Source organism: Scyliorhinus canicula, chromosome 20 (genome assembly GCF_902713615.1).
Source record: "Scyliorhinus canicula chromosome 20, sScyCan1.1, whole genome shotgun sequence".
NCBI lineage: Eukaryota > Metazoa > Chordata > Chondrichthyes > Carcharhiniformes > Scyliorhinidae > Scyliorhinus > Scyliorhinus canicula.
Window position 1 is genome coordinate 68,688,536 of NC_052165.1, and position 27,417 is coordinate 68,715,952.

A 27,417-nucleotide genomic window follows, 5' to 3' on the forward strand; every position below is an offset into this window, starting at 1 on the left:
TACCAGGATTTTGACCGAGCGATATCGAAGGAATGGCGATATGTTTCCATGTCAGGATGGTGAGTGACTTGGAGGGGAACTTCCAGGTATCTTCTGAGTTTGTCTTTCTAGATGGTAATGGTTGTGGTGCTGCTTGAGGAGCCTTGGTGAGTTCTAGATGTGCATTTTGTAGATGGTACGCACGGCTGCTACCATTTAACTGTGATGGAGGGAGTAAATGTTTGTGGAAGGGGTAGCAATAAATGGGCTGCTTTGTTCTGGATGGTGTTAAACTTCTTGAGTGTGTTGGAGTTGCACTCATCCAGTTCGACAGAGAGCAATCCATCATATTTCTGACTTACGCCTTGTGGATTGGTGGAGAGGCTTTTGGGAGTCAGGAGGTGACTCGTCACAGGATTCCTAGCCTCTGACCTACTCTTGTTAGCCTAGTGTTTAAATGGCTGCTCCAGTCAGTTTCTGGTAACCCCCAGACTGGTACCAGTAGCTGCCTGATGCACCTATCGAACTGACTACTTTGCAGAATTGGCTGTTTATCCAAACAGTGCCAAGTGAGGAAAAGTAAACTCCTGTGTATCGAAGGGGCAGATGATCAGGGAGAAGTATGAGTGTCCATGAAGAACCTTGGTGGTTTCAATGTGAACTTGTACCACACAGTAGAATAACATGAACACAGCATCATGCCTTCTCTAACCCTGTGATGCTTATCATTTTGTGCAGGAATACTTTGACAATGCAAAGGCGGCACGGTGGCACAGTGGCTAGCACTGCTGCCTCACAGCGCCAGGGACCCGGTTTAATTCCAACCTTTGGTGGCAGTCTGTGTCTAGTTTGCACATTCTCCCCGTGTCTGCATGCGTTTCCTCTGGGTGCTCTGGTCCCCCCCCCCCCCCCCCCCCCCCCCCCCCCCGCCAACCCCCCCCGCTCTTCCCCCACCCCCACCACAGTCCAAAGATGTGCAGGCGAGATGGGTTGGCCATTCTAAATTGTCCCTTGGTGTCCAACATGTTAGGCGTGGTTATGGGGATGGGGCGGGGGAGTGAGGTGCTCTTTCAGAGGGTTGATGTAGATACGATGGGCCGGATGGCCTCCTTCTGCACTGTAGGGATTCTATGATTGGATTTTATGATTCAAAGAGAAACCAAAGATGCGCAGTTTCGGTGGATTGGCCATGATCAATGCGTAGGTTACGGGGATGGGGCGGGGAAGTGGTCGGAGGTAGAGTGCTCTTTCAGAAGGTTGGGGTGGACTCCTTCTGCATTGTAGAGATTCTATGGATTTTAACAGGAAATCATTTTTTTGGGGGGGGGGGGGCTGAATCGCAAATCTTGTAACTTTTGTGTGTTGATATGGTTTTATTCAAGGACAATGTTGGGGATCAAAGAATAATATATGCCAATATCCTATTTTAGACTAGAAAAATGGTTTCTCCTAATGTTATCTGAGCCTCTGCTACAGTTGAATTGATATCTGACCAGTGTGTTTATTCAAAGAGTTTTATTGACCTCATGTGCTGCACTACATTTAGAGGGGGTCTCTGAGAATGTGCACTTGGGAATATGTTCGTAATTCCTGTGTAAATACATTTCTTTCTAACTAAAATTCACTTTAATCTGTTTAAATGCTACCTTTTAGGATTTTAGGCAGTTTAGCATTGATCTTTATTTGTTTTGGTTGACTTTAAGTTGGACAAAGGCATGAGTGAGCAATTTAATCTTTATGTTGTAACTTGTCAGTGTGACAAAGGCAATGAGGGAGAAAGCAGAACAATATCCAACTTAGCACTGAGCACAAAGGAATGTAGTGTCATGGTTTGTTTGAAAACCTGCAGTATAATTGGACAGCCTATACCAGGGCCTGTTGTGTTATGAGCTGACATATGGGTATGACTATGATGACTATGTACCGAGACACCTGGGCTGCTAGTGGGAGTAGAACCAAAATATTGTGAGACCTCAAGTGACGGGCTGGAGGGCGGAAAGTCTGGTGACATCATCACAAGCTTACCTTTGATGCCTGCTGAAGAATTCCTCAGAACAAAACTGTCCCAGCTGTAACTGAAAGGTTGAGGTTATGGATTTTAAGTGGTGCCAAACTCATTTCGCCTTGCCTGGAGCTTGTGCGACCATACCCTTTATTAAGGGAATGTTAGGATTAATCAATATGGTCAGAATAAATTAGCAATTTTTCCCCCTCTTATTGAACATGGGTACATATCATATATAGGTGCGTCTATCATGAGAACCTGTTGAGAAAATTTGCTCTGAATTGGGTTTGATAATATTTGGATTTTGCCCAAATCACATGTCTTTCCCTCCTTCATGAAGAATAAGGTGCTCCTTAGTTTCTGGGTGTTATTTTCTGTGGTGGAAAGTTGACAAAATCTACTGTGTATTTTAAAACACAAAGGAGTTTTGAGGATTGTTGCTGTCTATATTCTTTCTTGTCAATATTGCAGATGTCAGCAGTTGCTCTGTAACTCTAACTCTCCCCATAAGGTTGTGAGACTTGGGCGCATACTCTGGGCTGATGCAATACTGGGGAATGCTGCCCTGCTGGAGCGGACAGGATTCTCTGTCTCGTCAACCTTGTTTTTGCGGTGCTGTGTGCCCACGCCGGCATCAGGATCCTCCTTTCCAGCAGCCGGCCAATGGGGTTTCCCATTGTGGGATCGGAAAACCATCGGAAAACCCTAGAGCGGGGTGCGCTTCTCGCAAAGCGGAGGATCCCGCCCACCGAGAATCCAGCTGGGTGTCTTTCGGAGGAGATATTCAACTGAGGCTCTATGAGTTGATGTAAAAGATTCCATGGTACTATTTTTGAAGGAGAGCACTGGAACTACCCCTGAGGTGCTGGTCAACATTTATCCCTCAACTTGCATCTAAAACAACCAGCCAATCTGACCATTTACCTCATGACTTTATGGGATTTACTGTGCACAAATAGGTTACTGCATTTTCTATGTCACAGCATTTCAATAGTGATTATGAAGATCCTGAACAAGATTCCAACAGTGGCTAGGATACTGGACAGAAACCCTAATATTTAATTTTAATTTTGTAAGACTGTGAGGCAAGGATATCTACTCCAGGAGTGATTTCACAAAGAAATAGGGATGTGGTATATCAACACAAAATTTAATACTAACACTATTAAAATATCTTTAACATCACACAAGAAAATAACTTACAATTATCCCACAAACAATGTTAATCAATACAGTGACAAAATAACCCTTAACTGCTATATTCATTTCCACTCAAACAACAAAACAATCTCAGATTCCCAATCCACTTTTAAATACAGTTAGAACTCAGGTATACTTGTTGTATTCTTGAATTGTTAGAAAGAGGGACCTTTTAAGACTACTTAAAGAAAGAGACCTGACTCCCTGCCAGAATAATGCAGAACTTCTGCCTGTATTTCTTCAGAAACCTTCTCAGCTCCCCTTCCAGCCAAAAACAAACTTTCTGCAAACCTTAACATCTGGCTGCTTCAACCCTTGGCTCCTCCCATTAACTACATCATCTTGCTAAACTGAACACAATGTCTGTAATTAAATACTCTGCAGGGAGCCCTCTTAATATAAATAAAAGTCCATTAGCCCAAACTTTTACCATGCTTTACTTGCACCTCTGGCTCCAAAAAACCTAGCTTGTAAACTAGATTTTAAAAAAAATACTGCAGCAGTCATACATACACTCACCCAGGATTTTAGCCCTTAATGCCCCAAATACATATAATATATCTGAAATTCCTACATTCATCACAAATTAAAACTAGTGATCAAAATGTTTAAGTAAACTTGACGTTATAAAAGTTACTTTGTGAAAGCAAACCTATCTTCAATCTCTTGAATATTCCCTCTCCCACACACCCAAACCCCACAGAATTGTTTGAGGTCTCTGTGCTAGCGTTGGGCTCATAATGTATCAACGTACTTTGTATAGTAACTGATGGTTGGGATTCTGATTTATATGCACAATTCCTCGGAATTTTTATTATTCAATCAAAGTATAACAACATGGTTCAGCGCTTCAACAGAATAGGACAGTAACATTTCCATAACAATAATCTTAGCACAGAATTCCATAGGATCAATAGCGACAGGAGCAGGAGTAGACCATTTGGCCCATTGTGCCTGCTCTGCCATTCAATAAGGTTAAGGTTGATCTGACTGTGATCTCAACTCCACTTTCCTGCCTGCCCCTCCATAATCCCTGACTCCCTTACCGATCAAAAATCTGTCAAACTCAGCCTTGATTTAAAAATAATTCCAAAGATTGATGACTCTCTGAGAGGAAGTTCCTCCTCATACTTGTCTTAAATGGGAGACCCCTTGCTTTGAAATTTTTCCCCTTAGTTTTAGAATCCATCATGAGAGGAAATATCCTCTCATCATCTGGTCTCTTAGAATCTTACGTGTTTCAATAAGATCACCGTTCATTCTTCCAAACCCTACTGAGCTTAGACCACGCCTTCTCAACCTTTCCTTGTCAGACAACCCCTTCACCCCAAGAGTTAGCCAAGTGAACCTTCTCAAAACTCTCTAAGGGGCAGCATGGTAGCATTTTGGTTAGCACAATTGCTTCACAGCTCCAGGGTCCCAGGTTCGATTCCCGGCTTGGGTCACTGTCTGTGCGGAGTCTGCACATTCTCCCTGTGTGTGTGTGTGGGTTTCCTCTGGGTGCCCCGGTTTCCTCCCACAGTCCAAAAGATGTGCAGGTTAGGTGGATTAGCCAAGTTAAATTGCCCTTAGTGTTCAAAAAATTGCCCTTAGTGTTGGGTTGGGTTACTGGGTTATGGGGATAGAGTGGAGGTGTCAGCTTGGCTAGGGTGCTCTTTCCAAGAGCCGGTGCAGACTCGATGGGCCGAATGGCCTCCTTCTGCACTGTAAATTCTGTGCAATGAGGTACACTCTATCTATGAAAACTGCTTCCAAAGCAAAGATCATACATCAAACCATGGAGCAGATTAATAAATGCCTTTCTGACTGAAAATCTGATCTAGAATATAACCCCGAGGATGATTTATTTTGGTGTTCATTGTAGAACCATAAACATTAATTCAAGATCATAAAAGTATGGAATGATTCATAGAATTTACAGTGCAGAAGGAGGCCATTCAGCTCATCAAGTCTGCACTGCACCTTGGAAAGAGCATCCTACTCAAGCCCACGCCTCCACCGTATCCCCATAATCCAACCTAACCTTTTGGACACTCAGGGGGAATTTATCATGACCAATCCATCTAACCTGCACATCTTTGGACTGTGGAGGAAACCCACACAGATACGGGGAGAAAGTGCAAACTCCACACAGAGAGACACCTAAGGCCGGAATTGAACCCGGGACCCTGTAGCTGAGAGGCATCAGTGCTAACCAGCGTGCCACCATGTCACACAGCACAGTAGGAGGCTATTCAGCCATTGTGTACATGCCAGATCTCTGTAAAAACAATTCAGCTAGTCCCATAGCCCCTATTTTTACCCCCATAGCCCTGCAAGTATATTTGCATATTTCCTTACCTGTTGCAAGTGGAGACATACCTTTTCATAGTATGTCTTCAGCTCTGATTGGATGACCAAAATGCAGGTTAAACATCTGCAACATAAACACCATGTTCTTCTCTTTCACAACCAATTATGTTCTGTAAACCCAAGGTTGAAAACCAAACGGAACACAACATTATCTTGTGTGACTAATTGTCATAAATAGTTATAAAGATTTAATATAGGTCACAGGAGATCTCAGGTTTGGAGTATGGGGTGCATTGTTTGTCATCATATCTCAAAATACATATTGCCTTGTTGCATGCTATTTGTAATTCATTTTCTAATAAAGATTATATTAAGAAATCAGTAGAAACAGCACTTGAGTGTCCCAATTTGGTAATTCCCTTCTTAAGGAAGCATTTTACAGCCAGTGTTTTCAGGATGATTTCTATCTGTGGCGATAGCATTTGTTAAATTTTTATTTATAGTTTTGCTACCAACATGAAATAGAGGAAATCTCCCGCAATTGTTTGCTTCGAGCACAGATTGTTGTTTTGTTTACAATTTACTTGTTCCAAACCTACATGTTGTTAAAACCTCCTTCACTCAACCTCATTGGAATGAATAGGAATCTGGCATCTGTAAACTCTCTCGCCATCCCAATCCTTCCAGCTGGGCAGCGCCACCCTGGCAGTGCCAATGTGCCAACCAGTCCGTGCCAAGGTATCTAGGAGGCAAAGGGAGAGCCAGAGTGCCTTCCTGCCCTGTCCCTAACCATCTAATGGCCTGGGAGACCTGCTAGGTACCAGTGACAGCATGGTCACACAGTGGTTAGTACTGATGCTTTGCAGCACCAGGGACCCAGGTTCACTTCCCGGCTTGTGGCACTGTCTGTGCGGACTCCGCGTGTCCTCCCCGTGTCTCCGTTGATTTCCTCCGGGTACTCCAGTTTCCTCCTACAAGTCTCGAAAGACGTGCTGACTTGGACATTCTGAATTCTCCCCCAGTGTACCCGAACAAGTGCCGGAGTGTGGCGACTCGGGGATTTTCACAGTAACTTTATGGCAGTGTTAATGTAAGCCTACTTGTGGCGATAAAGATTACTATTATTCAACCTGGTCCTCGTTTTTGTGGACCAGTACTATTCATTGCTCGCGTGCCTCTTGCTGGCGGGTTAGTTAAATCCCAGGAGGCTGTCTTGTTCGTGAGAGGGAAATTGGCCTTGATGGTATTGGTATCTTGCCACACCCAGGCGGGTCCCAGAACGACCAACGGGAGCGAGCCGGTTAGATCGCAAACCGCTTAGCGTCTGGCGAGATTCCTGATTTAGGCCATTCCCGTGGTCAAACCGGCTCGCACGGATTCTCACCAGGCCGTTAAATTATGCCCTGTATTTTGAAGGTGTTTGCTAATAGGTAGGATGCAGCAACTAGTAAGATCTATCGGTAAGTATTAATTTTCAATGTTTGTTTTAATATAATTGTTAACTGCAAGTTATTTTAAAATTTTAAACTCAATATCATCTCCAATATAAATAGTCAACAGCACAAAACCTCCACAGACTCTGTGTGTATCTTACAAAGTATTTGATGCATTTTTAACTTCATCATAGTAATTGGAGCCAAATGTCACTTTGGGTGATGGGAGTTCAATACAGTGGAATGTAACGTCTTTTGCTGTTTTGGTCATGGAGGAGATTATAAACACAAGGCTGTACTTCAGCAGCAATGAATGAGCTGGAATCCAGGCTCACTGCTCTATATCATGTCTCATTTTCCAATTCGCATTCCTGTCAGTTTGGCCTGTGCTCCACAAGTACAGCTTTTCTAACGTTACCCGAAGATTTCAGCCGGAATTCTCCGGTCATTGGCAATCACTCCTACTGCCGGCAGCACATCCCCGCCTGCAAGTTTGCCAGTGATGAGGGGTGGCTTCAATGGGAAATCCCATTGACAAGCGACAGGAATATAGAAACCCACTGCTAGTGAACGGCACGCTGCCGAGAAACACGCAGCTTAGGGACAGGAGAATCCCGCTCTCATCAGCCGCAATCCTATTGCGGTAAACATCTTGGGTGGAATTGTCCTCTACCCGGCGAGGTGGGGGGTCCCAGCGGGATGGAGTGGCGTGAAACACTCTGGCGTCGGGCCGCCCCAAATGTGCGGAATCCTCCACACCTTTAGGGGCTAAGCCCTCACCTTTAGGGGCTAAGCCCTCACCTTTAGGGGCTAGGCCCGTGCCGGAGTGATTGGTGCTCCGCTGGCCAGGGTGGAAGGCCTTTGGCGCCACACCAGCCGGGGCCGAAGGGACTCTGCTGGCCGGCGGAAGTCCGCGCATGCACGGGAGTGTCAGCAGCTGCTGACATCATCCCCGCGCATACACAGGGGGGGGGGGGTCATCTCCGCTTCGGCCATCGCGGAGGCTGACACGGCCGACGCGGAGGGGAAAGAGTGCCCCCACGGCACAGGCCCGCCCGTGGATGGGTGGGCCCTGATCGCGGGCCAGGCCACCGAGGGGCACCCCCCCAGGGCCAGATCGCCCTGAGCCCCCCCCTCCCGCCTCCCCAGGACCCCGGAGCCCGCCCGTGCTGCCTGGTCCCGTCGGTAAGGGAGGTGGTTTAATTCACGCCGGCAGGATTGGCATTACAGCAGCGGGACTTCGGCCCATTGCGGGCCGGAGAATCGGCGGGGGGGGGGGGGGGGGGGGGGGGGGCGCCGACCGGCGTGGCGCAATTCCCACCCCCGCCGAATCTCCGGTGCTGGAGAATACGCCGGCCGGCGGGGGCGGTATTCACACCACCCCCCCTCCCCCCCGGCGATTCACCAACCCAGCCGGGGGGGGGGGTCGGAGAATACCGTCCCTTGTGTTAATATGTTAAGTTTTCAGTGCGTGTTGTGGTGGAGAAACATGATGATTGTGTCTCTTAAACAGAATTGTTCACCATTTTGATTGAACAACATGCTTGGTGTTAAGTCCTTGTTCTTATTACCTGTGACAGGTCGGAACCTTTCATACGCGGGATGGACAATATTTTTTGGAACCTCTCCTGAAACCAGATGGAGGTCAATATGAAGATGAGCACAATAAACTGCACCTCATATATCAGCACGGAGCACTGAATAATATTGGCTTAGGGAAAAAGTCACATCCATGTGCAACCTCCGGTAGGTGGGAAGGCTTCACTTTTGTTTTTAAGGATGCTTTGCTGAAATGTTCGTACTTCTCTTTCTTCAGTATCGGTGTACTGACCCAGTGAGGATGATACTTGGTCAACTGCACCTTTTGGAGTTGGTCCAGGCAAGTCTGGAGTCATCTGCACTCTGCATCCATTCATGTGTACAGCCAGCAGGGTTGTTTCATTGTGATTTAGGAGTGGAAACCCTGGCCACTATTCTGCTTCCTGACTCTGGAACATTAAAGTTAGCTTTTCTTGGTCGATTTCATCTTTTCCTTGAATCCTCCCACCACTCTTCCCCCCCCCCCCCCCCCCCCCCCCCCCAACTGGATTAGTCACTTAGTTACTGGAAATACTTGTGACCCCCAGACAGTTTGGCATAGATACCCTGCTGGAATAATTGGGAGTACATACTAACCTATGGAATAGGAGCAAAAGTAGGCCATTCAGGGTGGCAAGGTGGCACAGTGGTTAGCACTGATGTCTCACGCCGCCGAGGACCCAGGTTCGATCCCGGCCCCGGGTCACTGTCCGTGTGGAGTTTGCACTTTCTCCCCGTGTCTGTGTGGGTCTCTGCCCCACAACACAAATATGTGCAGGGTAGGCAAATTGGCCACATTAAATTGGCCCATAATTGGACACATATTAAAAAAAAAGTAGGTCATTTGTTTTCTGTACACCACTTCAAATGTGTATTAGTCAACATCTTTAGATGTCTCCATCACGCATGGAGGCAAGACTTGGCCTCCGATAACTACAAAGAAACAACTGGCCTGATCATGTAATCCTACCTGAATGTCACATCAGTCTGTAACCTCTTGGATTATTAAGTGTTTGATCCTGTGTCCCATTCTGTGCCTTGGCACAAGAAAAAGAATGTTTAAGCTAAAGACATAAGTTATCACCAATGGTTTTACAGGTCGTTTGGATGCAAGTTAATTTTCTCTCCATCAAAAGATCATAAGACCACTTTGAATTTGAACGGCCTTTCAAGTTGTAATCAACCGACAGATTAAACTGAGCAAACACAGATTATTTATATAGGTTATTTGTTGACTTTGGGTTTGGTAATTACATTACAAATGATGAGTTATGGATTTTAATACATGTACTCTTTTGACGACGACGAAACATTTACCGACAAGACCTGAATTTGCAACCTCAAAAAGTGTTTGAAACCTCGAGCCTTTGAGATTACAATAGAATGTAACTTTTACTTTCGTACAGGGAGGTTAAAACATTTTTTAGATTTTAAAACATTTTGAATTGCCACATGTTGTATTTTAGTTACGTGTCGCTCGAACAGCCCTCTTCATGTTTGAACAGAACGTTTAAGACCTTTACATCAGACGTGTGGATAAAATAAATTTCTGCAATTGATTGACACAGAATTTTCTTTGGTTATTTTTCAAGTTTGGCAGGAAAAGCATTTTTTGAAGGAATTTTAGACATTTTCCTGGGAATTAAACATTTACCAGTTTAGATTCAACCGTGCGTAGAAAATCCAGTACAGACACAATGGGCCAAATGGCCTCCTTCTGTGCTGTAAGTTCCGCAAGAAGTGGCCCACTTGACATGTGTGAGACACAGTGCAAAGATACCGACTGCCACAATGATTAAACACGTGAATGGGAAATTTGTGCTCATGTGTGGTGATATAACCACTGTACTTGCAGTAGGGGGATGTATGCCTGTACCTGTAATACAGGTTCCTCCGGTAAGCCCCTGCCGGCTAGCTCCGCCCACAGAGAGCTTGTGTATAAATATGCGTGTGAGTCACTCAGACCTTAGTCTACAGTTGCAGATGGAGGAATAGCATCGCACAGCAATAAAGCCTCGATTGTACTAGTCTCTCGTCTTTGAGTATAATTGTTAGCGCTACATCATGGTCACGCTAAACTGAGACTTCTGGTGGATGAGGCAGTGACAGGAATGTCGACAAGTTTTTGGCGATGACCGAAGAACCTTCCAACTGTCTGGAAAGGAGGAAGACATGGGAAGCGGGGGGACCAGTGGTTGAATGAAATGGGAAGAAACTGGCAAGGAGAGGGACTTGGAAAAGAATTAATGGCATTGAGTGAGTTGCCAAATAAACAATTGTATTTAATCACTGAGCTGGAGGTGCAACTGGACTGGAGCAGGATCAAAGACTTCAGATTTTTAAGTGCAGCTGAGGAGAAAGTCCTGCAATGTTTCCTCTCGGGCACGGCAGAGTGTGGGAAAATAGTGTAACAAATTCTGGTAAGTGTCTCATTTTTGATACTATGGAATAATGTAACTTTTTTGAATTCATGAGATACAGTACATGCAAGTGTCTACGATATAAACCGTGCCGATGTTTACCAATATACAGTGCTGTCCATCTCTGAAGGATAAAAAAATGTAACAAAGTGGTACAATATTCTCATAATGGGGGTATTTTCTTCAATTTAGAGAGACTTCTTATGCTTCTGGTTGACCCAAAGTTACTTAATTGTATGCGGCTGGTATTCCAATATTTGAGTTGCGGGAACAACATTCATCGGCAACACCGGTTAACTTCCAAACACAAGCTCAGGGAAATAGACCAAACCAAATATGCCGATCTATAACTGGAGAAGTCCATTGGAGAGAGCAACCCTTCGAGTTGAGAAGTGTCTGTTCAGCTCTCAGGACAAGAGTGTAACTGCAGCTCCAGTAAATTTGCTGTGTGATAGAACACTTCCAAGTCTTAAAGGACTTTGAGCATTCAGGCTTTGATTTGCATTGGGTGCTAGGCTCCAATATCATTCAAGCATCAAAAGTGTCTTTTGCAGATTACTTTGGTAACCCATTGGGACTTGGGAAATGGGATTTGCATTTTTCAGAACCAGTTTCACAGCCCACCTGGTTTAGCAAAACTGCGGGGAGTCAGACTGGTTTCAGTGTTTTGGATGGCCAGGTTGAAATATCGGAGTTGAGATACAGGACGTATGGTGTCATAGAACATAGAACATAGAACATAGAACAGTACAGCACAGAACAGGCCCTTCGGGATTATGTTCCTGGATTGGTTGGGTTAATGCTTGCAGAAAGCGTGGGTTCAAATCTCACAATTGCAGTTCGACGATTTAAACGCAACTTCAATTTAATTTGATATAAACGATGAAGATGTTGGGTAATTATTAAAAGCAAGCTCACCCATGCATTTTAGGTAAGGAAACCCTGGTGTCCTAACCAAGACTGACGAATATGTAACTCTAGTCTCACACCAACATGGTTGACTCTTATTTGCCTTCAAAGTGGCTGAGATGATCACTCAATTGCACCAAACAAGGCACCTAGGGAGAGGCAATAACTACTAGCCTGGCTAACGCACCTATGTAGCAAGGTAGAATAGATGTGCTCATGCCAGCCATTCTCAAACATGAACATCACCATTTAGAATGTGGCCGGGATTCTCCGTTGCGAGTCCGTCCCGTTGCCGCCGCTAGCGAGGTTGGAGAATTTGCCCGCACCACTCGCTGACGGCAGGATTTTGGACTCCTTCCAATTATCACTAGGATTTCCTATTGAAACCAGCTGCGAAGCCACAGACAGAACTGTGCTGCCCGTGGGAACAGGGAGCCCCGCTGTCAGCTATCGGCCAGAGAATCCCTGTCTGTAGCTGATTCAAGATGAAATGAAAATCGCTTATTGTCACAAGTAGGCTTCAAATGAAGTTACTGTGAAAAACCCCTAGTCGCCACATTCCGGCGCCTGTTCGGGGAGGCTGATACGGGATGTCCTGATGCATGATCAACGCTTTCAATGAAAAATTAAATAGTTTTTTTCCCCCTATAGAATCATGACTCCCAATCGGAAAGGCACTGTTAGTAGTAAGATGAGAAATAGGAGCAGGAGTCTGCACCAGGACTAACCATCAACATTACTCCACTTTCCCAGGCAATCCTCATATCTTCGTATCTCTTGTTAGTCTTCTGGAGTCTAAAGATCAATCGCCCTCAACCTTGAATATAATCCACTGTCCTCTGGGGTAGTGAATTCCAAAGATTTCACAGACTGAGTGAATAGCTCCCCAACTCCATACTAAATGACTGACCTCTTATCCTGAGACTGTGCTGCCTAGTTCTAGACTCTCAGCCACAGGAAACAACCTTTCGACATCCACTGTGCTAAATCGCTGGCTTTGAAAGCAGACTAAGGCAGGCCAGCAGCACAGTTCAATTCCCGTAACAGCCTCCCCGAACAGGCGCCGGAATGTGGCGACTAGGGGCTTTTCACAGTAACTTCATTGAAGCCTACTCGTGACAAGAAGTGATTTTCATTTAATTTCATTTCAAGTTAGCTTCAGACCTTTACGCATTGTAATGAGACCACCTTTCATTTTTCTAAACTCCAGCGAGTACTCGCCCATTGTATTCGATCTCTCCTCACAGGCCAGCACCCTCATCGCGGGAATCAATCTAGTCAATCCAAGCCATTCATCAAGTGACTTCTATGATAAGCCGTAAGGGCGGAATAGGAATGCTCAAGTGGAGCAACACATATTAGAAACTTGTAAATAAATAAATTGCTTCGCCATACCTCGCATTCGCTTTCACCCATCTTTAAGATCTGTCGAAAGTAAGTGAAATTATTTATTGTCATGCAGCTTATTTGAATGGCGTATTCCTATTTCCGTGGTTTAAAAGTATTTGAAGATTTTGAAAACTTGTCCCTGCTGTGAACCCCATTTGCTAAAGATGATCATAAGTGATAACATATAACGGTGACAAGCTGGCACACAATTGGACAGTTTGAAAGGTTTGCTAAATGAAAACATTTCAATTGCCACAGTGTCGGCAGAAATCAGGCAAGTTAAAATGGAGTGGGCGAAATGCAAAGCTTTCCCACCTGCCATCTCCACCCCCAGCCCCCAGTCCTCTGAATTAACAGCTGTCCTTGCAGTTGGCTATAGTCTCAATAATTGATGTGTGGCAGCATTTAAATAGTTGTGTGAAATCCCGGGAATTCAGCTAAATCAATATTATTACATGATGTGCATGGCAAATGCTGTGGGTATTTAGGAGCAGGATCCATGTCGTGATGTATATCTATAGACGTTGAGGAGGCCTCTATTTCAATATGTATGTGATTAGCCACACTCACTTCTTTGCGGAATTGAACTGGTGTGTAGAATTTCTGCTGTCTTCAAGTTTCAAGAACTTGCCATTAAAGCTTTGTTAACTTGTATGCAATATGACATTGAACTCTGTGCAATCCTGTCTAATCTTTCTCAGGAGTTTGGAAGGATGCCATGACAATGAAATTTCAGTTCCCTTAACTCTCGTGGTACAGTAGATATGTTGGGGTTAACTGATTCACTGACAGAATCTGGAGCAAATATCACTTACCTGTCAAATCTCTCATTAGCTTGGTTGCGAGGATTGGTGAGTAAAGCCGGGTGGGGTAGTAACAAATGACTGTACCACCTACTTTATACCCTACCTAATACTGAAACCCTAGGAGTTAAGAGCAGTTTTTTCAGAGCAATTAAAAGTGGGTAACTATTCTGGCACTGCTCCAGTTCATTGTGTACATCAAAGCATTGGCTACAATTCCATGGGAACCAATAGTCCACTGACACCTCATCCAAGTGTGAGCCAAAATAGTTGAGTTTGGCCACCCTATTCAGCTCTGATGGACATGGTCTGATGAATTTCCAGCAGAATTAATGTGGTGTTAAAGTGGTGTCTAATAACGCCTCTGTGAGTACCTTGGGTAATTTATTACATTATTCAAGGTGCTGTTCAGTGTAAAAGCTAGGAATGGGAATTCTGGTTAATATTGTTTTCCCTATGTCTAGATCATGGGATCGGGGTATTCCATGGGATCAAGGTATTGATTCGGTGAGATCAGGGTACAGTATTGAACTTGATGATCAACCATGATCATAATGAATGGCAGAGCAGGCTTGAAGGGCGAAATGGCCTCCTCCTGCTTCTACTTTCTAATTTTCTATGTATAGCAATTTGACCCATCTAGAATTGCATCAACAGATTGTCCGGTAGAGCTGGATTAGTGAACTTGGCATAGACGGGACACTGAGGATGGGATTTTCCAGTCCCAGCCGCTGTTGGGAAATCCGGTCCTGTTTGTTAAGTAATGGGTTAAGAGACATTGCAATTAGTTGTCTCAGTTATGTTAAGTGTCCAATGATTGACACTGATATGTAAAGGGGCTTCAGGTAGCCTCTGGGTCTGGTGATGGTGATGCAGAGTCTGTTGGAAGAAATAAAAGTGTGTTGGTGAAAAAGGAGAAGAATTTTTGCCTCTTCATACCACAGCATCTAATGTGTCTAACAATTGGCAGCAGAGGATGGTTGCTGTGTAAATGTGAAGGGTTGAAAGATACAATTTTTCCAGATCAAACCAAGGAGTGAGTTAAAAAAAAAGGATATATGGCTGAACCCAGGACAAAGATGGCTGGATATGACTATCCTCCCTTATTTTCTGAAAGGGAATCGTATGACCAATGGAGAAGTGCAGTAGTTATGTGGACTAAGGTGACTGCTTTGGGAAGAGAAAGCAAGGTATGGCATTGGCTCTTTCTTTACCATATGGCAGTAAAATCCAAAACAAAGTGCTTTCTGAGCTGGAATTGGAAGAGATAGACTCAGAAGAAGGTCTGGTGACTTTCTTACATGATATGGATAAGATTTATAAGAAAGATGACTTGTTAAATGCGTATGAAGCATGGTCGGATTTTGATAAGTTTCGGAAAATGGAGGATTTATCCATGGAAGACTATATAATGGAATTTGGCAGACTATATAAAAGGTTGCAGAAACACAACCTGGAATTTCCACAGTCTGTGTTGGCCTTTAAGTTACTTGACTGTGCTAGAGTGAGCAACATGGATAGACTCCTGGTTTTGACAGTTCAGTTTGTGGATAACGATACCTTATTCGAACAGATGACAAAAAGCTCTATCCCACAGATGGATTTGTACAGAAAAGTCTTTTCCAGATGGAACTTATAAGGCAAAGGCCAGGCTTGTGGCAAGGGGATTTGAAGAAAACTTAGAAGATCAGGATTTAAGGGTAGATTCACCTACAGCAGGAAAGGTTATTTCAAAGATCTTCTTGGCTCTATTAGCCACAAAGGCATGGGAATGCAAATCTATAGATATAAAAGCTGCCTTTTTGCAGGGGCATCAGCTCCAGAGAGACATTTTTCTCTGTCCTCCTAAAGAAGCAGCTAACACAGAAGGGGTACTCTGGAAGTTGAACAAATGTGTATATGGATTAAATGATGCATCTAGAGTGTGGTACTTTTCGGTAAGGTCAGTTCTGTTAAAGTTAGGCTGTTGCCAGTTGAAAGCAGATCCTGTAATGTTTTACTGGCACTATAAAGGAAATCTTGCTGGCATCTTTATGATGCATGTCGATGATTTTTTGTGGGGTGGGACTAGTGATTTTGAAGCTATTGTAATCTCTGGTTTGAGGAAAGAATTCAGGGTTGGAAGTCAGGCTTCCGGTACATTTAAATATATTGGACTGGAAATCAGACAGACTAAGTTAGGGGTAACTTTACGTCAGCAATCTTATTTGGAAAGCATCAGCCTAATAGCAATTAGTCGTGGCCGGGTTTCACAAAAAGACGCAATGGTTTCTAAGATAGAAAAAGAGCAACTGCAAAGTTTAATTGGGCAACTGAACTGGTTAGGTAGACAGACTAGACCGGACGTGAGTTTTGATGTCTTAGAGTTGAGTACAAAAATGAATGATCCCAAAGTGGAAGATATAATAAGAGCAAATAAAGTGTTGGCCAAACTAAAAATGCAGGAGTGTGTTTTGAAGTTCCCGGTTTTAGGTGACCGTAGGCATTTGAAACTCATAGTTTATAGTGATGCGTCCTATGCAAATTTATGTGATGGAGTTTCAAGCGCAGGAGGTTTTATAATTTTCGTTTTGGGGAACAATGGTAAATGTTGCCCTCTTGTGTGGGAAACAAAGAAAATAAGGAGAGTGGTCAAAAGCACTTTGGTTGCTGAGACGTTAAGCCGTGTGGAAGCGGTGGATATGGCCTTTTATATAAGTCAGATATTGACAGAAATTTTGGGATTAGGGGATTTGGGTAATATACCTATTGACTGTCACATTGACAATAAATCCCTGTGGGAAAACGTGCACTCTACAAAAAGTGTAAATGAAAAGGGGTTACGGATAGATATCGCAAGTTTGAAGCAGATGTTGGACAGAGGGGAAATAACAAATATCAAATGGGTTGACAGTAGCTTTCAACTACCAGACTGTTTTACGAAAAGAGGGGCTAGTTCACAGAAACTTTTGGATATTGTGAATGAAGGGCGCCTGTTTCTGTGAATGTTTTTTTTCTACTCAAAAAAAAACTGAAAAAAATTGGGGGGGGGGGGGGGGACATCACGTGTGTGTTTTAGTTTCTTGAAATTTTGTTTTCACCTAATTGTTTTTTTTTCTCCAAGGAAGGGGAGACTGTTAAGTAATGGGTTAAGAGACATTGCAATTAGTTGTCTCATTTATGTTAAGTGTCCAATGATTGACACTGATATGTAAAGGGGCTTCAGGTGGCCTCTGTGTCTAGTGATGTGTAGTTTTGTGCAGAGTCACTTGGAACAAATAAAAGTGTGTTGGTGAAAAAGGAGCAGAACTTTTCCCTCATTATACCACAGCATCTAATATGTCTAACGCTGTTGAATGTCGTGGACTTCTGGCTGAGGTGTTGCAGCCCCCATGGCGAGTCTCTCAATGCTGGGGCTTGAAAATACCAGCCTGAATCTCGGCCTTTACTAATCTGTCATTCCCATATTTGAGTGATGTATTTTCCTGCCGGGCCCGTTACTGTCCCAGTTATTATTTTGTAAAGGTTTCACCACCTCTCCACGTGGTTTGTTTCTGCAGGTTAACTTTGGATCTATATGTTGATGGGGGGCTTGTATAGATCCAGGCTCATCAAACTGTCTTGTTTGGATCTGCAGAGCACTATATTTATGCAAACACCTGTAATGTGATAGTGTAGAACTGATGTAACTGGGGAAAGAAACACAGAAATTATATATGGTGCAATTGCCACAGAGCAAGAAAAGATCATTATTTTTGCCTTAAAAGTAATTTTATTTATTGGTTCATTTTAATTACAAGAATACTTGCATGAAAGTTTTATATAATTGCAAATGTTGCAAGGTTTCTTGATGTGAGTATGTGTTGGTAAAATTATGTTTTTTGCAAAGAGCAATTTCTCTTTAGTTTTTCGTTTAGTTAGGCATTGCAGGCAGGGTCACCATTTATTGCCATGCCTATTTGCCCTTGAGAAGGTGGTGGTGAGCAGCCTTCTTGAATCATTGTGGTCCATATGCCATATGTACAACCACAGTGCTGTAGGGAAGAGAGTTCCAGCATTTTGATTCAGTTACAAAGAAACAATGATGAAGTATTTCCCTGTCAGGATGGTGTGTTACTTGAGAGGGAACTTGAAGATGGCGGTGTTTCCATGCACCTTCTACCCTTTTGGGTGGTGTCTTATTATCACAACTGGGTTATTGACAGAGGAGAGCTGGGAACCATGCTGTTAGAAATTAGTGAACATTCATTGAGTATTTACAGAGATGAACTTTAGCAGGACTCCAATAAAACCTTCTTCCCTCAGTTACACGTGAGCTGATGATACATTCTAGTTATTAGCATAAAGCTATCATCCCCTTCCACTCTTTCCCAAAAGAATAAATTAGGGCCTTGAATGTCACCTTGCTGCTGGTCACCTTTGTTCCTCTGCGACTGGGAAAATGAAGAAGATGTGAAGTCAAACAAACTTCTCTGCTCAATGAAGAGCGATGTTGACTAAGAATGACGTGTCATTATGCCAAAATGTAGCCGTCATCACTCCTCGAGTGGAATACCACCTGCGCCGTGATGTTAAATGGTAGGCAACAGGAGAAATTCAGACTTCAGCCATGCTGGACACTGCTGCTTCTGTGACCAGTTTAAAATTTAGTCATCTGGCCAATAGCTGGGTTATCTGCCTACCAGGAATACTCTTGCAGTTTTGTCATTTCATCTAAGAAGAATACATGCTCAATATCAGCTACTTCTTGGGCACTTGCCAATTGAAAAGATTTGTCTTGAAATATTTGATCAGTGAATGGAAGTGTTGGGCTGCTGTGGCTTGCGACAGGTGTGGCGTTCGACATTAATGGCTGGGCAGGCTGTTTTCCCACCACAACATGGCCATGGAAGAATGGTGTTGGCCACGCCCTCTTCAGACTGGCTTTGTTCTCTTGCTGTCGGGCTGGTAGCCCATTGCTTCATGAATTGGACCAAGCTGGTGGCCTGCCCCCGGGGACTCGATTGGCCGAATGGCCTCTTTCTATGATCACCCTGGATGAATAGCCTGTTCGGTTTGTGAAGTTGAACTGCCAGGCTGACGTAAATGCTCATGGACACCTGGAACAAGCTCGTGTGACGAATGTCAGTTCTTGAAACTTCTTTGTACAAGAGCTGGACCTGTTTGGAACTTGGGTGGGGATATAGCAGTTACAACAGGAAGGCATTGCAGGGAATTCAGGACTAGAATAGTCTCTTGGGTATGTTTTGACTGTCTAGATGGGTTATAGAAGAATTTCCCAGATTTTGTTTCCTCAGGATTTTAAAGTCTTTTTTTTTTTGTTTTGCTCAATCCCAAGAAATCAGATGTCTTGAGTAGAGTGCAGAATATATATATTGTGTGACAAAAAGCATCTATATCCTATGTTGGATCAAAGGATTTTTACCTGCTGGTCATTGTTCATTTATTTGTAATGCCTCCCAATTTAAATCCCTTCATTGTTTTATCACTCATTACCTTTGTAAGCTCCCCAGTCCCACAACCTCTTCCCTCCTTCACATCCCCTTACCTCCCAACAACAGAAGAAGACTTACTCTTATGCCTCTCACTCCACTTATAGTCCACCAATGATGGCCAAGCCATCTTCTATTGATAGCTTCAGCCCTGGAATCCCCTCCTGAAACCCCCTCATCTCTCCTCTTTAAGCTGTTGCTTCAAACTGACCTCTTTGACCAACCTCTTGAATCATTTCTTTGCCTCCATATCCATTTTGCTTCCAATGAAGCATTTTGGAATATTTTTCTAAGTTAGCCACACTGTATAAATGGAAATTTCTTTCAAACTATGCTATTGCTCAATGCCGTATTGCTCGTTGATATTTCCAACTATTTTAGGTAGTAAACAAAATCAAATAAACTGATGGACAAATTAAAGGGACAGTCCTTTAAAGGGAACCTGCCTTAAACAAAAAGTAAATCACAAATGAAACTTTAAACATGTGCAGCAAGTTCCTAAGAGCAAGCCAATTAGCTGCAGACGCATTTTCCATCCAGGCAGCATTGATTTTAACCCTCGCTGTAAACAGCTGATTTAAAAACTAGCAGCTCTTTTACTTTGTCATTTTAACTTGCAGGGTACTGACTGGGGTGAAGTGCTTAGCAAAGCTAATAGGACATTGCAAGTTGGGGCACGAGAGAACCTGCTACCCGAGCAGGGAGGTTAAACTTTACCTCCTGCCATGGTGAAGGAGATAGCAGAGGTCCACCATGTTCCGCCCCCTCCAAACTGCCGGCATCGTGATAGTCGCATGTCGTTTCAACTGCATTGGCGCTTCATCAGCCGGCCCACCCCTGATGCTCCATCCCCGATGGGCCGAGTTCCTGACGGCTTGCACCACGTGTGGTCCCAGCCGTCGGTAACCCGGCGTGCCGGCTGCGGATTGTGTCCAGCGCCGCCATATTTGGCCGGGATCAGCCGCTGGCCAGGGAGGCTTCTGCTAGGACTGGTGGGGGGTTACCAGGGGTTGGGCTATGGGGTTGTAGTTAGCCGGTTGAGTTTACGCATGGCCAGTGCCATATTGTACGGCGTGATCACTGCAAGTGGTCAGCCGTGCGCATACGCAGCCTGGGACCCAGCCATTCTCCAGCCGTTTTTGGCATGGGTGGCGGGAGTCTCAGTTGGCGCAGGTGCTAGTCCCTCGCCGGTACCGGAATGAGTACACATGCTCTGCTGGCATCTGCACTTAGTCTCAGGAACGGAGAATCCAGCCCCCTGTCTATAGGATTGCCAAGGTCCTTTTTTAATCTTTCCCGTTGATAGCTGCTGCACCTTCTCTTCCTGTCCGTTCTCTGCATTGTCGAAAGATATTTTGAAACCTAAGCTTAGCTCATTCAAACAAGAAAAACAAGCTTCTGGAATACATACATTGAACCACAGGATCAATAAATTATTTCCCTGCTCAGTGCGAAACGTCCGGTTGTTCCTAAAAGGGAAAAATATTTTCAGCTTGTTGCAATCCCTGATTTATGTTGGCATATAAATCGTGGAAATCTGTCAAGTGAGTCAGAGAATAAGGATACTGCCTAATGGATTAAAGGAAAGATAGATAGATGGATGGATAATGGCAATTTCTTTATTGACAGCTTGGCCCTCTTTTGGATCGTGGTTCAAAACAGAGTGACACGTAAGACACCTGCAGCCGCCATCCAAGAGCAAAATTTACTCCAAAAAAAAGTACTCCGGTTGCCCAGAGTCAGCGGCCTCAGACCTTTTTCCAAAAGATAGCATCTGTTTTAAGATGAAATCGAAAGATGGCTTTGAAAGAACGAAGAGGAGCTCTTCCCTGTCATTGCCATCAGGCTTTCCAACCATTGTTTCAGAGGATGTGACTGAGGCTCTAGTCCTGACTTTTGACTTGCTGTTTGCACAGTGATCTTTATCTGAACATGAGGGTTCCTCTTTTTTTTCCGCTTCTCAGCAGGCGTAACAAAACATGGAAACGATAAGAAGTTGGCTCACGTCGTCTACCTAAACACAAAATACTTCAATGAAACAAATTTGATACGCGCTGTGCTCCAAGAAAAGTAAAAAAAGTATTCATTGTTCAAATAGCAACTTGTGAATAATCACCAACTCCACATAACAGCTCAGTTGATCCTTCAATAATTACACAACTTACAGTGATTGGGATTTCTAAAAACCTTTCTGATGACAGAGAGTACATGTTTACAATTCTTAATGGCTCAATAGATAAATGCAACAACTGCTGGGCAGCTAGCCTTGATTATTCTGGAACTTTACAGAGTCCATGGTAAGTAGGGAGGAGTGCTATTTTGTTTTAGTGGAACATTGCATGTACTGGGGATATACTGGTTTCATATTGAAATACCTCTGCGCAGAAATTTCCTCAATCATTTGCCTTCTGAGCTATTTCTGTGGTGACTCTGCTGTTCAATTATATATCCACCATCCATGCAAAATGCAGGATTTTCCTGAGTTTACATCAGTGAAGTGCTGGCAGATTAGGACCTGCCCACCTCTGCCCTGATTAAATCTGTGGTGGGAAGAGGGCGGCACGGTGGTGCAGTAGTTAGCACTGCTACCTCACGGCACTGAGGACCCGGGTTCGATCCCTGCCCTGGGTCACTGCCTATGTGGAGTTTGCACATTCTCCCCGTGTCTGTTTGTGGGTCTCACCCCCACAATCCAAAGATGTGCAGGTTAGGTGGATTGACCACGCTAAATTGCCCCTTAATTGGAAAAAAGAATTGGGTACTTTCAATTTATTTTTAAAATTCTGTGGTGGGAAGACTCGTGAACAGCCTACCACCACATCACCAATTGAGGCTTTTAAGCCAGCAATCAATGCCCACTTAAGGGCCTCATCCTGTTGCGACTGGTATTATCCTATTGGAGAGTAGGAGGCGCTCACTGTGTGGAGAGCATGGTAAGAAAACCAATGTGCCTTTCTAACAAAGGCACAGTGCCTGATTGAGGGGGACCTGACACCAGGAAGGGAGGGGTCCTGCTGAGAGCCACTCCTGCCCTGATACGTAATGGTTCTCACCTACACCCCTCACCCCACCCCATCCCTCACCTGTGGCCTGTGATCCAAAAAAGATCCTTGGCCTCAGGTGGGTGTCATAACCAGCAGCATCTCCTGTGGTGCTGCTGTTCTACAGAGCTGCCAACCTCTGATTAACTGGCAGCTATTAGTGGGCTGGACCTCCGTTCCTGGGGTCCCAGACCTGAATGGAACAAGATGCGGTGTGCCTTCCCACAAAGGGGAAAATGGGGTTCCCACCGGCACTCCAGCTGCCGGTCAAGACTCCCGACGCTTCCACAGGATTTCAGCTGACATTTCTGGTATCTCTCTGCACCGATCCTCCAAAAGGGCACCTGACCTAGGCCCACTCCCTGGCCCCATCCTCAGGGGCAATTTAGCATGGACAATCCACCTAACCTTCACATCTTTGGACTGTGGGAGGAAACCGGAGCACCCGGAGGAAACCCATGCAGACACTGGAGAATGTACAACTCCACACCCAAGGTTGGAATCAAACCTGGGTTCCTGGCACTGCGGGGCAGCAGTGCTAGCTGTTGTGCCACGGTGCCTTATTCATGCCTTTGAGATTTAGTTGCAAATAGTAAGATTTTTGTCTTTGAGTTGGCTCATAAGTTACTGGCTGCAATTACTAAATCAAAATCATGCTGATAAAACAAAAGAAGCATGGAAAATCATAAAAATTACAAATAATAACTTGCTTTTACATCGCATCTTTTAATGTTGAGAAATGTTCGAAGATTTTGAATATCCAAGTGAAAGTTTAAAGAGCATTTTGAAGCTCGTGACGCCTTGCAATATGAGTGCTTAAGGAAGAAGTTGTGCAGGAAGGCTATGTCACCAATGATACAGTGATGGAAGAGATGGTATCAATTTAAACCGGAGTTGGAGTGGAAGGTGCACTCAGGGACATAGTGTTGACCCAGATTTCAATGGTGAGGAGGGAGGTATCATTGAATGGATAAGGATTTTGAACTCAGTGCTTTTTGAACTCAATACAATCATACTCATTGCATGTTGAGTGAACAGAAAATAGAGCAGGATTAGGTTTGTTTTCAGGGAAGGTGGGCTTGGTCTCAAGGCCAGTATTTATTGCTCATCTTTAAACGCCCCTGAGAGAGTGTTGGTGAGCTGTTGCCTTGAATACAACTAAGTGGCTTACCAGGCTAGTTAAGAGTCAGTTACTTTGCTGTGGGTCTGAAATTAACTATAGGTGAGGCTGGGTAAGGACAACAGATTTCCTTCCCACTGGGACATTAGATGAAATCTTAGAATGGTTACAGCATAGGAGGAAGCCATTCACCCTCTTGCATCTGTGCTAGCCCTCTGTGAGAGCAACTCAGCTAGTGCCACTCCCCCCCCCCCCCCCCCCCCCCCCCCATTTCCCTGTAACTTTGCAATTCCTTTCTCTTTGGGTGCTTATCTAGTTCCCCTTTTGAAAGCCGCAATTATATCTGTCTTCATCTCACACTCTCAGGTAGTGCATTCCAGATGCTAACCACTTGCTGTGTAAAAAAAGGAATTTCCCCTTATAGCCATCCTCTGGTTCTGTTGCCAATCACCTTAAATTGATGCCCACAGGTTGCACTAATGGGAACATTTTCACCCTCTATCAAATCTCCTCAACTCCCTCTTCTCTAAGAACAACTACCCCAGATTCTCCAGCATTCTTTTCCACCAGCCTGTCTATTTCCTCATGAAGTCAGCCATGATTATTGAACCAGATTGTTTTGTAAGAAAAAACTCACCATTCATAAGAACATAAGAACTAAGAGCAGGAGTAGGCCATCTGGCCCCTCGAGCCTGCTCCGCCATTCAATTAGATCATGGCTGATCTTTTGTGAACTCAGCTCCACTTTCCGGCCTGAACACCATAAACCCTTAATCCCTTTATTCTTCAAAGAACTATCTATCTTTATCTTAAAAACATTTAATGAAGGAGCCTCTACTGCTTCACTGGGCAAGGAATTCCATAGATTCACAACCCTTTTGGTGAAGACGTTCCTCCTAAACTCAGTCCTAAATCTACTTCCCCTTATTTTGAGGCTATGCCCCCTAGTTCTGCTTTCACCCGCCAGTGGAAATAACCTGCCCACATCTATCCTATCTATTCCCTTCATAATTTTATATGTTTCTATAAGATCACCCCCTCATCGTTCTAAATTCTAACAAATACAGTCCCAGTCTACTCAACCTCTCCTCGTAATCCAACCCCTTCAGCTCTGGGATTAACCTAGTGAATCTCCTCTGCACACTCTCTATTCATCTCCATCACTGCTACTGTGGTTGGGGTCTGGAACTTACTGCCTGAAAGAGGTGGGGGGGCAGAGGGCGGTGCGGAGCAGATTGAAGACGCAGAAACCATCAGAACATTCAAAATACACTTTGGTGTGTTGTCACCTACAGACCCGGTGCCGTTAGACTGGATAGCCCCTTACAGCTGCTATGGATACAGTGGGCTGAATGGCCTTCTTTGCTGTGAATTTTTCTTCACAATGTTTATTCCGATTTATTGAATGGAATTTCCCAGCTGCCATAGTGGGTTTCATCTGACGGTTTCAGAGCCTTGGTTGAGGCTACTGGATTACTGGTCCAGTACCTTTGACCATTGCACCACCAGTGCCTGTGTAACCAGTGAAGATCGGGATTAGTTAGAATGTGCCTCGGATGGATCTACAGTGGGAAGGCCATTGGAAAAAAATCAAGTTTGGAGCTGAAAATGTGTGGGTGAGAATTAAAAGGAGGGAAAATGAGAGGTGGGGGATATAAAATAAACACAGGAAATCACTCCTTTAACCTTTGCATCATGTTGTGGCCACGACGAGACTTGTTTTGTGTCAAAGCAGCAGTAGGCATGAAATGTTGGCAGATGGACAATAGTTCTTCCTTAGAATTAGGTGATAGACGGTCAGAAAGTCTGCATGGCCAGTTTCATAATCCCCACCTCAATTAATAGAGCAGGTTTGAAAATCTACCTCTATATTTCACCCATTTATCTTATTACATCTAAAGGACAGGTTGATTTCTTTCAGAGGTGGTTTATATCTTGCCATTCTAGGAGTGAAGGCTTCTGACTTATTATTAATAATCTCTTGGGAATGTGCTTGCCCTTTACTCTGGGTTTCCTTACAGCAGGCAGCCAAGACTGGAAGCTTGCCACACGATGAATTGGCGCAGTCTCCTGTTCCCCCACTGGGTAATGGGAATGCCTGAAATCCAATATGCTGGCGAATATTAAATTTTGATTGCAGAGTGGGGGGGTGGGGGAAGAGAAAGAGAGTTGCAAAGAGCAGTGTTGGCTCCATTAGATAACATAGATGTCACGAAGCTTTGCAATAGGCTTTGAGTACCAAATTAATATCCCCCCTGAAGGGAAGTGGGTGTTGCAGGAAACCATATACCTGTCTGCTTCCTTCTCTCAAACAGTTCTTGATTAGAGGCCAGTGGACCATGATTATAATACTGAGGTGTGTTTACACCCTGAGGTGCTCTCTGTAAGTGACTAATGTTACTTTAGCCCCAGATCTATTTTTGAGGGCTGAAGTGCAGTTTGAGGCTTTGCAGCTAACTGATGTATTTCATGGTATTTTTCTTAATTCTTTCTTTATCATTATTAGTTTAACCCAATTAATTTCTTAACTGCTGTCTCCTGTAAGATGGTGAACGTTTTAACATATGAAAGTCCTTGTACTCAGTATTTCCATAGCAATACCCAATCTCCACTTCAGAAAGTGTGCAAATGATTGAACACATTGAAGCAAATAAATATAACCATAGTCAGTATTCACCCAATTGGGGTCTTGCTGCGAGCTGAACCCTCAGTTATTGGATCTGATAGAACAACATTGCAAGGAAATTATTTGCAATGTGAGCAATCATTTATTTCTGGAATACTCATTATTGAGCCTTTTTGGCATTTTGCCAAGCAGCATTAATCTGAGATTTTGCCTCCCATCTGTAAAATCTCCTCTAGACTCTCTGAGAGATCAGCATTCCTCCAATTCTGGCCCAGTATGGGTCATTCTCTTCCTTTGTTTAGTATTGGCACCTATCTGGACCCCAAGCTCTGACATTCCTACCGTTCACTTCTCCAGTTCTTTTTCCTCCTTTTATTTTGTATTTGTCGGGCTGCGAAGCAGTCATAGTTCAACATCAAGTTTAACAATCTATTCAATGGCTTCAGCTGGTACAATGCAAATAGTTGTGATGCCACCAGCAATGGATCAGCAGTTCAGTAGGTGACCGGTGGTCTGTATTGGATGGCCACAGTCATAATTCCAGCTGTTCCTCATGCTCCACTTGTGGAGCAAATCATAGAATCATAGAATTTACAGTGCAGAAGGAGGCCATTCGGCTCATCGAGTCTACACCGGCTCCTGGAAAGAGCACCCTACCCAAGGTTAACACTTTCACCCTATCCCCATAACCCAGTAACCCCACCCAACACTAAGGGCAATTTTGAATACTAAGGGCAATTTATCATGGCCAATCCACCTAACCTGCACATCTTTGGACTGTGGGAGGAAACCGGAGCACCCGGAGGAAACCCACGCACACACGGGGAGGATGTGCAGACTCCGCACAGATAGTCATCTAGGCCGGAATCGAACCTGGGACCCTGGAGCTGTTAAGCGATTGCGCTATCCACAATGCTACCGTGCTGCCCCTGGTCACATCTTCCCTCGCCTGTCATCAAGTGGTTGAGGGTAGTCCAGCTTTTCCATGTGAGGTTGAAACCTGGAATGTCACCACTTGCCTCGGCTCCTGGAGGTGTTCCCAGTCAGCCGATGTTCAGTCAAAAGTGATGCCAAGATATTTTGACACTGGATTGTGAGTGGTTGGCCACAAAACTGGACATGGAAGTTCTTCCCTGGTTTTTGAGTTGTTC

At 44.3% G+C, this 27,417-nt stretch overlaps 1 protein-coding gene across 1 annotated transcript in view; it reads left to right on the top strand.

The window, feature by feature from the left end:
• LOC119954733 (A disintegrin and metalloproteinase with thrombospondin motifs 20-like) overlaps window positions 1–27,417 on the top strand; it is a 469,933-nt gene that overhangs the window by 21,267 nt on the left and 421,249 nt on the right. Inside the window, exon 3 of the mRNA XM_038780255.1 lies at window positions 8,490–8,655. Coding sequence (XP_038636183.1) covers window positions 8,490–8,655 — 166 coding nt within the window. The remainder of the gene's footprint in view (window positions 1–8,489; window positions 8,656–27,417) is intronic.